Genomic DNA, 12,113 nt, shown 5'->3' on the forward strand with positions numbered 1-12,113 from the left:
AGGATTTGATGCCAGAAGGGATGGTGAGCCTGTAAACAGATTTAAAGAGAAGTTGGCATGTTGCTGGAGGCAGCACAAAGGGTATTTTGTTTAGACATTAAATCTAGTGTGGAAAGGAAAGATGGGAAACAGGAAGACCAAAGATGAGCACTCGAATTGAGGATGACTAAGGCAAAAAGTGGCTTAGCTCTGGTAGCCGGAAAGAGTACTCCTCTTGCTCTTTCCCATTTAGTTCTGCTTGAGGCTTCTCAGCAGCAGGGTTTTCCCTGTGATAAAGGTAATAAGGTTTGATTACAAAAAAGTGGGAGGGAAAGCTCTGAGATCTTGCAAGAAGACATTTGGTAATTGTGGAGTTGACTTCGCAAAGCATCACAGGCATGGAGTACAAAGCAAAGTGTTGCTCTGCTTTGCAGAGGTTTATTGGTTCATACAGATTGTATCTCCTGTGAAATACAGCCTGATGCTGGGAATGGATGAGCTTCTGGCCTCAGTCCTAGTGACACATCTGGACGTCACACTTTTGGGCCTCTTCCTACCTAACAGTGCAGGTGGTATAAAAGGAAGAGACTTCTCCTTTTACACCACCTCAAACAAACAACCTTACAGCCCTGCAAAGCAATTCCCTGGTCCTTGTCTTGCACCTTGAATGCAGTGACTCTTTTCTTCTGTTTATCCTAGGTAGTCACTGGGAACCAGAGAGTTCAGGGAAGTCACCCCAGAGACAGGCTTTTACAGTAATAGATAGAAGGAGCTTCACTTGGTATGTTGTGCACTCAGTACAATGAGTAAATAAGGAACAACGTACTAACGATACGGCACAGGAAATTTGTGTGACAATGATATGAAACCGGAGATTACAGGGATATAAAATGAAAACAAAAATAAATGTTCTTAAATAAATTTAGAAGTTATTTCCTAGAACACTGACAAGGAATTCGGACAAGGCTGCAGAATATCTGCAGATGAAACCTTTTCCTGGGTGCAGGTTGAGTGCACAATCCTGCTTCTGTTACCTTAGTCACTAGCAAAATAAGCCCAATCTATGTAAAACAATCAGGTATGATTCATGCCATCTAATCTTAATCTGAGTAAGGTCAACATACCTGTTGGTTAGTTTGTACTTAAGCTGTGTTTGTGACTTGAGAAAAGCCCTGAAGTCTTCTGGTCTTTGAAGTTCTGATTAGCCTATCTAAAAGCTAAGTCAACACGTTGCCTCTATTGGGTTTTTTTATTGGTTGAAGTTCTACTCATATTGATATCTAATGCTATCCCCACTGATTGTTTACTATTATTCTTAAATTATCTAATACTAAATAATACACTTAGGCCTCCTGAAAGCGTTCAAATTAAATGATGGATTGTACCTCCAGCTTCACCCAAAATGTCTGTCTAAAACATTATTGCTGGCCTTGCCTTCTTGGCCTGCAGTGCGGATTGCCCAGTGCTCGGCCTCCCCTGGCTCTCCACTTTCTCTTGCAGGAGGTTGATGTACGTCTGTCCCACTCACACCACCTCCCTTTTGAATCCAGTATCTCTCAGCCACATCTCCAACAAATACCTTCATTTTGACTCTGCTGTTATGATCACGTACACCTCCATTGACTCCTGCAAGGGAATTGCTCTAGGAAGGCACAACTCTCTATCTCCCTTTATGCCCCTGCTAGCTTTGCTAGCTCTGTAACTTGCCCTATATAGTGCTAGTTCATCCGGCAAACGTGTTTTACCACTAGGAGCACCTTTAAGGTTAATTCAGCAGTGTGTATCTGTCCACTGCAGCCTAGACTAAATTCTGTTTTAGCTAGTTATTTCTCTCTCATGTTTTGCCTGAACCCCCGACTGCAAATTCTGAGGCAGGGATTCTTGTTTTACATGACTTTTCTACGTAACCTACAGTATCGTGCAGTGGGTCCGTGCCTCCGTGGGGATCCGTAGTGCTGGTGTAAGCACACCTTGCAACAATGTGGCCGTGGATTTTGTGTCTCTGGCACTGCCAACTGCTCTGTGCCAACCTGAACTCTGACTTCTGCAGCTACAGGAACAGATATGGGAAGCAAATATATCTGAAAGGAGGAGGGATGTTTTCTAACTAGACACACAGGAAAAAAACAGCTGATATAAATTAATATTGGGCTGTCGGGCTTTCTACTGATCTGATCCACTGGCTTTATTTTAAATGTTTGCAGTAGTTTGAACTATTCTTCAAACTGAGGAAAGCGTAGTCAGAGCTCAGTGCAACTCTGAAATAAAGACCCAAACTCATCTGAAGATGCATGGATGATATTAATTGATGTTTAAAATGAATGCCTCTATTTGCAGGAATCTGCAATGCAAACTAGGAGTTTTAGAAAGTAATGCATATTATAATTAGGGCAAGCTTTTAAAGATGCTTTGAAGTCCTAAACATTTTTGAAATTCAAATGTGGGATGGAAATAAAGGAATCTACACAATAAAGGGGCATGAAATTATGTCCCCCAAAATTTCACTGTTTTATAGATGTAAATATATGCCATAATTAGTGGTAAGTAACATGAGGAGGATGGTTAAGTTTATTCCTATTCTTATTCAAAACAGCTGTGGCATGAAAAATAATGCTCCTTCTCTTTGTGATACACTGGAACAAACAATTTACCCATGTAATCAGTGTTCAGAAATGGCTTGCGCCTGTGGTCTCCTCCCACCCCCTCCTGAATTTATCCCCATGTGCTTCCAGCCGTCTTCAAAGGTGCAGAGATTCTTTGTGCCCTTCAATCACACGCACACAATTGTGGCTACTGCCTTTTTTTTTCCCTTTCTATGTTTACATGTAATTTATATTGCACAATCTAGAATCTTGGATTTCCCTCCACACACACAGACACACATGCACACTCGCCAGCTTTGACTGGCAAATGATCTGCAACTCACAAATGGGATCCATAATGTGAATGGGTCTATGGCCAGCATGCAAATGTATGCAAAACAAATTAGATATGGAAGAAAGCAGACATCCATTTTCTTTTCCCCATCACAACCCTCTCGGCGCAGGGAGCTCACGTGGTGCTTGTGGAGGATCCCTTCGCAAATTGATGCAAGGGCATTAGCGCTTGAGGCTGGATAATGAGTGGAAGGGGCCGAGCAGCTGGGAAGCCAGAGCAGCTTGGCCTGTCCATCACAAGCCCAACCATGTGGCAGACCTGGACGCAATTCCTGAGCTGCAGTGTAACGCGCGGTGAAACGTGCCAGCGACCCAGATGCTCCCGTTGGAAAAAATTGCTTCACAATTTGGAATCTCTGCTCTTTGATCACTCTTTGGAGAGGAGGAGGGGGGGCATGATGTGGTCATATGAGTAACACACCTCCCTGCAGTCAGCAGTTGTTAAAACCTATATGTTGTTAACAAGCGACCTTATGTGCTTAATGCCAGTATAAATTGTTCTGGCCCTCCCCAGATCCCACTGTTTCCAGTAGGTGCTGTTTTCCTTCTACTCAGCAGGAAGGATTTAGACTCTTCTCAGCAATTTTTGCTGGAGTTGCTTTTTTGTTAGCCAAAGCTGTTATTATTACACAAGTGCTCTACCCTCTGCCCCCCGCCTTTAACACAGAGCCTGAGAGCTCTTCTGAAGTGAATGTGAAGACTTTTTTTAATTTATTTTTACTCTATTTTTGTTGCAGCCAGCTCTGTTTTGGTGCTTGCTCTGGCACACTGGCAGAGGCTTCTCCATGCAGCACGTCAAACACTTGGTGCTCTTAATATGTAATATTTTCAGTGCTACCCGTTGTCAAGCTATGCTTTATTAATGAATTAATCATGCTCTTACACAACCACTGTACACAGGGTGCCAGAAAGCCGAGTGCCTCTCCCACCTCCAAATGCATTCAGCTAATATAAATCTCAGCTTTTAGAAATAAATCAAAATTAGAGTTTTACTCTTGAAAGTAAAAAAAAAATAAATTCCATTTGGGTTTTTAAGTTGTTGGGGTTTTTTTCCTAAATTGTATTGATCTTGTATTTTAAAATTCAGTGAGTAAATGGACTCCTGTTCATCACATGTAATCATACCATAATATTTGAAATGCTATAATATTTGAAATCATGCCAATATATTTGAAATAACCATTCAAAAAGTTATTTATCTGTATATGCTACAATAGTGCTCACCAACCCTAATTCCTGGAGCCATGGGTCATAGCATAGTTGCATGAGAAGCTGTACAGAAGGGAAAGCTGGTTTACAGCCCAGGAAGACTTGCGATCTGAGTCTGAAATGCAAGAGAACAGCTAGAGACAAAGTACCAAGGAAATAATGAGACAAAGCTGGTTGTAGCATGAGAGGCTGCAAGCACAGCACTCCAGAAGCTTGACTGTTGTCCCATTTTTCACAGGGGTCACTGAAAAATAAAATTATAAGGAGAGGGTTAATTGAGGTTAATAAGATAAATTCCTATATTTTAATTTTGCTATTATTATATTTATCTAGTCTTGCCTCTTCTGTAGTATAGGCGATGAACGTCACTAAGTAATGTCTGCCTCCAGACAATAAGCCTACTTGACGTAGAGCATCCTTGTTAGTTAGATATTTAGCTTGGTTAAAAAAGACCCCAAGTAATGGTGATTCCATCACATTTGAAAATTATGCTAGCAGTTCATTGCCATCAGCGTTACCAGCCTCTGCCTTGTTTCTCATTTAGCTTTTGCGTAGCTTTAGCTTTCTGTCTTTTAATGTCCTTTTCTGCAAGATTTAATCTATCAGAAGACTCTTCCCCATGTAGCAACTTGTAGGCTATGACAAAGTCGTGGAAAAACTTCCCTTGGAAAAAGTAAGCAGTTGGAGTTTCATTAGTCATTCACTACAAAGGATGTTTTCCAGACCTGAAATCATTCTTGTAACTCTTTTCTGAATGCTTTCCAATTTTCCAACATCCTTTCTAAAATGTAGACACAAAAACTGGAATCAATATTGTAGTAAGGAGCCTGCTAAAACTGAATACCGGTGTAACACATCACCTTATTCCTGCTCAAAGCTACATCTACAAATCTCGTAGCCGCAGCAGTGCCCATTTTTAGCACAGCCTTTTTTTTTTATTTGGTAGTCTCATAACCTTTTGGGGGTGGGCGGGGAGAAATCCCCTGAATTTTAATTGTGACCCGCTTTTGTCAGTTCAAGAAATACAATTTTGCTCTCAGGTGTATGTGTTTAGACGAACCCCTTAATATGTAAGCCATAACAATATAATTAGCAAGTCTTTCACCATCATTTTTTAATCAAAGTTTTGTATTTTACCAGAAGTGATAGTCTTTCCCTCTTTTCTAAAGGTATTCAGCATGGAACAAAGCTTTCAACACCTGGTTCAGAATACTTCCTTGATGTGACAATCCCCTCTTCGCAATGATACGCACTCCTTCCTAGTGTTCATGTACTCAGCCTCTAGTGAAAAAATTTGAACCCAGACTGAGGGGCAAGATTTGTCATAGTATGTGAGAACAGACAAAATTCTTTCAGTATTAAAAGAGGCTTTGGTGAAGCCTTCATTTAAGAGTATTTCCCGTTGCCAACTCTTATGATTTTTATGTTGGTGTTACACTTTTTGGAGGAGTCTTAAAGCATCAGCTCTCAGCTGTTTGTAATTAGTTGAACATGAAAACTGTTGTTTAAAAGGAAAAGTCTGTCTTTCCTTGAAAACACCTTTATTGTGTCCTAGACTAAAAAAAAATCAAATAGCAAATAAAGATAATTCACGTCTATATTACCATCATGGGACTTTTGCAACAATGTTGTGATTGCATAAGAGTAAATCGTGACATTTGAGTGATAATTTCAAGCATTCCTCATTCAAACATCAGGGCCCCAGCCTGTATTTTTTCTATACACAGGACCCCTGGTGATTTCAGCAAGAGTTGGAAGAGCTGTGGGAGTGATCAACAGGGTGCCAGATGGCCGCATGTGTTACTTTTCCAGGTTAAATGTCAGCATGTAAATACAACAATTAGAGTTTTCTTTCAGTGGGCTTCAAAATCAGAAGGCAGCAGATAAAAAGTTATTCTTATTTTTTAACTTTGTAAACAATTGTTATTGCAGCTTGAAATGCAAGGTCTATGCTGTTGACCCTTTTGACAACATGAAATTGTGAGGAGTATTTTAATTACGATTTCTTGAATATTTTGTCCATATCTGAAAGGAAAAAAAAGAAATTGTTTTGATAGTAAAATTGTAATTGTGGTAGCAGCAGGAATAACCACTTTTTAAGAGATTACTATTGTTGTTGTTGTTTACAACAATGCAATTGTTTTATCAGAAATCCCTATTCTTCAGAAATTCCGGTGGAGCAGCTGTGGCATGGCTGATGGCTGCTACAGTTTGTCATGTTTAGTTGTTTGTCATGTTTCAATTGCAAGCCAGCTGTGATGGCAAATTTCTTATTTACTATTAGCTTAGAACAATTTCTTACAGCTCACTGTGAACACACTGCTTTAGATGTACATTAAACATTAACTGCTGACCTCATGCAAAACATGTGCAAGAAACAAGGTGTAATAGCGATAGGATTTCTTTCTGTTATGCAAAATACATGACTATAGGGCTGTTTGTGTTACCATGTGTAAACCTCAGGAGACTTCTCCACTGATTAATTTACCAAAGCCAGCCTGAAGTAATCTTAGACCTATGTCTTCTCCGTACCACAAGCTAGCTCAGTATGTGCTATTATCAGCATATTGCCTCAGAATGTTGTACCACAAATAAGGACTGTAGACACTAAGTAGAATTAATGAGTTGTTGCCTAGTTAAAAATTAAATAGCAGTTACAAATGACCTGAACTGTAGTGAAGGCAGGATTATAAATGTTCCACACTAACTAGTAAATAAACATACCTGTAAACTGGGTTTTTAAAAAGTCTCAAGGTAGACATGAAAGTATCTTGTCAAAATTTTTCTGTTACATTTCTATATTAGCGATAAAAACAAGCAGAGCTAGACTTGCAAGTGAAACAACTGCGGAAGTGCATTTCCCTCCTAAAATGCTTGTCTCAGAGTAAGTTAAAACTTCAGATGATTCTTCGATGTTACGCTGCAGTAGCTGATCAGCTATTTCCACATAAAAAGAAAATCCTGCCCACTCTCTCCTTGGGCACCAAAGATGTCAGCAGAGCTAATGCCTGAATCAACAAATCCAGCTGTGGATATCCCCAGACTCTGCCTATATCCATATTAGTGCTCTTTTTAAGTTGGAGGCTTTTGAAAATGGATTTATGATGACAAAGAGCACAGTGGCAGAACAGCTTCAGTGCTGCTGCAGGCCTGGGGAGGCCGGATTCAGCATGTGACCTGTGCTGTTGCTTTGTAGCCAAATTAATCATGCTGTGCACAGGACTTGGATTTGGATATAAATAATTAAAGGTAGCACTGTTCCTCGCTTGATCCTGCACGTCTCAATCTCTGTTGCTAGAAATCTAAGGCAGCTGGAGAGTTATTCAGGCTGCAGAAAAATAGTGAAAGAAATCAAATCCTTTCAGTAATATTTTATTGGTGCGGTAGGCATGGCTCAGTGCGCGCACAGCTCGTGTGAAGCCTGTGAGTTGTGTCACACAGCTCCGTGAAGTCAAGTATTTTGCTGAATCAGGGCCATATGGCTTGACAGAGCCTTATCAGAGATCGATTTCCTGTTGCGCAGCTGTCTCCCTTTGCCGTGAGGATTTCATTGCTTTAAGAAAGGAAAAGGAGAAAGTGAACTATGGCCTCTCGGGAGCAGGATGGCTCGGTTGAATTTGAGGCCGCAGGGCAGGTTCCCTCCAGAGGAGTCAGCTCTGGAGCCAGGCTCCTCACAGGTGATCATTCCCTTTCCTCCAGGGACTTCATCAGCTATCTGCCACACAAGAACATCACCTGTAGCCCAGAGAAATACTGGGGGTTTTTTGTTGTTTAAAGTTTGAAGAAATTGCGGCTTCCCTAAGGTTTTCACTGCAACAATTAGGCAGGTACTTTCCTGACAGACTTCTTCCACTGTCACTGTTGTCACTGTAAAACTCCCCCCTCTCTCCCTCATTTCTGAAAAGAACGGTGAGCTAATTACAGCTTATGCTACTGACATTGTCAAATGAAAAATAAAACCTTCAACATCTATTACTTTTTCCCAACAGGCTGATTTAAACTGCAACATTCAAGATGATACAGGAGCGTTTTATGGAGTCACTAGTCAGTACGAGAGCTCAGAAAACATGACAATCACCTGTTCCACCAAAGTCTGCTCATTTGGAAAGCAAGTAGTAGAAAAAGTAGAGGTGGGTGTTGTGATGGGATGTGAGATGATTCTCTGGTTCCCTTTCATTTTAATTAGGGTTTTCTCTCTCTTGTCTTTACTTTGCTCTTGTCTGTCTTTTCCTTCCTTCCTGAAATTTTCCTTCCCAGCAGTGTTTGGGTTCATTTTAAATCACCGTGTGAATGGTGACACTATAGTTAAGTAAAATCCTAGTTACCTGTTGCTTTGGAGACCCTCCTCCACTCTGCCTGTGGCACCCTTCAGTGGGGAACCTGCAGCTGACATCAGTGCCACCTCCTCCATCGCCTGGCAGAAAAAAGCTGAAGCAAAAATGCTTTTGCTCCCATTTCCAAACACTTGGCCAGCCACATAGCCTGTTTGGAACCATACTACAGTGACGAGCTACCCTCTATCATATAGATTTTTTAAACATTTTAAAGCCGTGGATGGTGTGCTATGTTTCGTCTATACCCATGCTTATTTTATGTTATTTTGTGCACAGAAAGGCATGCTTTCCCCAGTGACCAGAAGCTTTTGAATACAAAGTTGCATATTTTCTTAACATGCAAGGGCCTTTATTTATTTTTTACCTTTTCTTTTCTAAGCACAGAACTGTATCGAGTGGTCAGGTAGCTAGTTGGTTTATTGTACAATGGTGCTGCAGTTGTTTAACTTGTCTTCTGTGTACTAAGCCCCACACCCACATCTGTTATCTGCAATGTAGTTTTTGTACGGGTATTTTAGCCTAGAGCTGCAGGTTGAGTCTTTATAGATGTCCTGGTCACTGTTCATGTCATTCTTATATTAAATATGTTTTCTGTGCATGGTGACCATAAAAAGGTTTTCCATCATTTCTATTATTCCAAGCTTAGAGAAAGCCAAAAAAACCCACAAGCCACGGAGTAGCTCATCTGAGCAATTGGTAGCTGGGCAGCAGGTATCCAAGAGTCACAGGCTTACCCACCCTCACCCCTTGTGAGCCCCTGCAATCTAAATCAGTCTGGTTTTCTTCTGACTGTAGTCTTGCATCTTTCCGTAATTCATAAATTGCCTATTAAATCACGCAATAATATAGCTATGTTTATATGTGTATATTTATGCATAAATACATGAGCTTATTTTTGCTATTCCCTTTGCAGACAGTTGCCTCAAAACTACTGTAGAATCATCTTACCACAAAGTCTTCTGCTTAATTCATTTTTACTTGACTTGGACTTACCTTTGCGTAATCCTCATCTGTTCAGTTTTTTAATTCACAGGTTAGAGAACAAGTAGTGATATTATAACTTTTAATAATTAAGGGCCCTTGAATTTTTAGCAAAGCACTGCATAGCTCAGGCAGGGAGTTAGCAAGTAGGCGTGTGTGTGTGAGAGCCACTTTCTCTTTTTTCTGTCTACACAAAGAAAGAAAAAAACAGATTTAGTATTCACTTTTTTGCTATTTCTGAATTATCTTATTCTAAATGCTCTTTTTTTTTTTTTTTTTAGACTGAATATGAAAGGTTTGGAAATGGCCGTTTGTGTTCTTTTTTTTAATGGTCCTTTTTTTTTTTTTTTTTTAGACTGAATATGCAAGGTTTGAGAATGGCCGATTCGTGTACAGAATAAATCGCTCTCCAATGTGTGAATATATGATCAACTTCATACACAAGCTGAAGCATTTACCAGAGAAATATATGATGAACAGTGTGTTGGAAAATTTTACAATTTTATTGGTATGGACTCACTTTTTATTTTTCCATTTCTAAAAAACTCTCAGGCTTTGTATGGCTTGCTTAACTTGTAATATTTAGAACCAGTTTCCGAGTCCCTTAGTCATGTTGCTTACCAAACAAATCATCCCATTGACTTCAGAGTAATACTCTTGGAATTGTGCACTACAGACGCTAAGGATGAAAAGGCTAAGCTGGCTGAGAACATGAACAAACACCTTTGTTACTTTCCAAAAATTCAGCTTACTTCTCCTTTTTTCAATGCAAGTCTCTGGTGTTTGTAGCGAGCCTGAGGCAGTAACTTTGAACCATCCCATTCATCTAATGTGTTCTTACAGAGATGCCAGTTATAATACTGCAAATGTCAGTGGTGTTAATTAGTTCTTGGGCCAGGAAAGCATGCAGTAATGGGTACACCCAACAGGTGATCTAAAGCATGAAGAACGGTCCACACAGTGGCCTTTAAGCCAGTTTCATCCAGTTACCCAGCTTGCTTTCACTGTGGCTTTGCAGTGCACCTCAGACGAGCACTTAGAGCCATGCGCTGCCGCTGCTGCTACCATAGTATTCGGGCAGGACTAACGGCTGGCGGCATGGGGAAGAGGTAGGGCTGTGAGCACAGAGCCATGTGCACCCCGCTCAGCTGCCTTTTGGCAAGTGAACACAAGGTGACAAGGGTGTGCTGGTTTCCCTTTGCTGAAGTGGGGCTCAGGTTGAGGAAGGCTGAGCCAAGACCACATGATGGTGCCTCATGGTCAAGCAGCCAAGGTGGGATGAATCTCAGGGCCCTCCGCTGCGAGCTACAGCCCTGTAGCTCAGCCCCCGAGCACAATCTGTGAGCGCAGTCATGGAGGTCAGTTTAAATTGCCAAAGAGAGAGGACACACATTTCAAACAGTCACATCTAAAGATTGTCTTTAATGAAGCCAGTCATTTCTTGTTTTGGCCCTGGTGTTTCCAAGTTTGTAATATACTGTCTACCTCTTCCTTCCCCTCAAACAGGTTGTAACAAACAGGGATACACAAGAAACCCTGCTCTGCATGGCTTGTGTATTTGAAGTGTCAAACAGCGAACATGGAGCACAGCATCATATCTACAGGCTTGTAAAGGACTGAGCAGTTATTTATATATACACTTCATTTCACTTCTTTATCAAAACACAGACTGTAAACCTCAACACTAAGTGGCAGTGCCTCTGGCCCAACTTTCACCCACATTTTTCTAAATCCTGTTTTAGTGAAGTAATTTTTAATGTGTTCATATATAATTGTAGCTGTGAAATTCTGGTACAGTTGTAAAAATTATTTCTAAAACTAAGTGTTCTTCAAATTTGTAAACCACAGTTCTTTGGGAAGACTGTATTTAAGAACCTAACGCCTCTGTCTGTGGAGGCCTATTTTTAATTCTGATAGAAAAATGTATGACAGAGCATTTGCCATGGGGAAAAACTGACAGCATTTATAAGAATTTATTTTGGGTTTTTTTCCAACATGAAATACTTGTTTTACAATGCAAGTGAAATTGAAATGAATCTTTAGCTATAACTGTAAATGAGTACACAAAGTTAATAATCTTTATAGAATTATCTTTGTAACTAATTAGGGTGGAAGATATGGACGAATGTAATTCACTAAATTATTTTTTAAAATGAAACGTTTTTCTGTTTGAAACCAAATGAAAAATATAGCCTTAAGAAATGCCTGATAGAAACAGACAGGTCCTAAAATTAGGCAAATTTTGTATTTTTTTCTCAACGCTAAAACTAATCTTCTAATCCATTAAACTTTCAAACAGGTATTGCAGAGAAAGAAAACATCATCCCTTACCCCTAACATATCTAGTGTATTTTAAAAGAGTATAAAGTTGTATTGTACTAATATGAAAATTTGATTATTTAATGAAAAAGATGGCTCATTTTGCAATAAGTAGGTAAATACTGAAGATTTAGACTCACATTATATGTAGTCTTGTGTGTGCAGTTATATTTTATATGGACAACTATGTTTTCTAATACGTTGAGTGAAAAACTTGCAACTGAAATTAACAGATGAATGGAAACAACTGACATTGCGACAGCATTGAGTAATTCGTAAACTGAAAGCAAAACACTAATGTGTTTGAAAGAAGAATACGTACACCTCTGAAAGGATCAACAGCTTTAATATCTAT

At 39.9% G+C, this 12,113-nt stretch overlaps 1 protein-coding gene across 3 annotated transcripts in view; it reads left to right on the forward strand.

Moving 5' to 3' along the window:
• Positions 1-11,635, forward strand: part of TEAD1 (TEA domain transcription factor 1) — a 158,364-nt gene extending 146,729 nt beyond the window's left edge. For all 3 annotated transcript variants that reach the window (XM_009288834.2, XM_009288836.2, XM_009288835.2), the window contains 3 exons: positions 8,114-8,254; positions 9,795-9,947; positions 10,946-11,635. In XM_009288834.2, the coding sequence (XP_009287109.1) occupies positions 8,114-8,254; positions 9,795-9,947; positions 10,946-11,059 (408 nt within the window). In that variant the 3' untranslated portion in view covers positions 11,060-11,635. The remainder of the gene's footprint in view (positions 1-8,113; positions 8,255-9,794; positions 9,948-10,945) is intronic.
• The last annotated feature ends 478 nt before the right edge of the window (positions 11,636-12,113 follow it).

This window comes from Aptenodytes forsteri, unplaced genomic scaffold (genome assembly GCF_000699145.1).
Source record: "Aptenodytes forsteri isolate BGI_AS27 unplaced genomic scaffold, ASM69914v1 Scaffold8, whole genome shotgun sequence".
Taxonomy (NCBI): Eukaryota; Metazoa; Chordata; class Aves; order Sphenisciformes; family Spheniscidae; genus Aptenodytes; species Aptenodytes forsteri.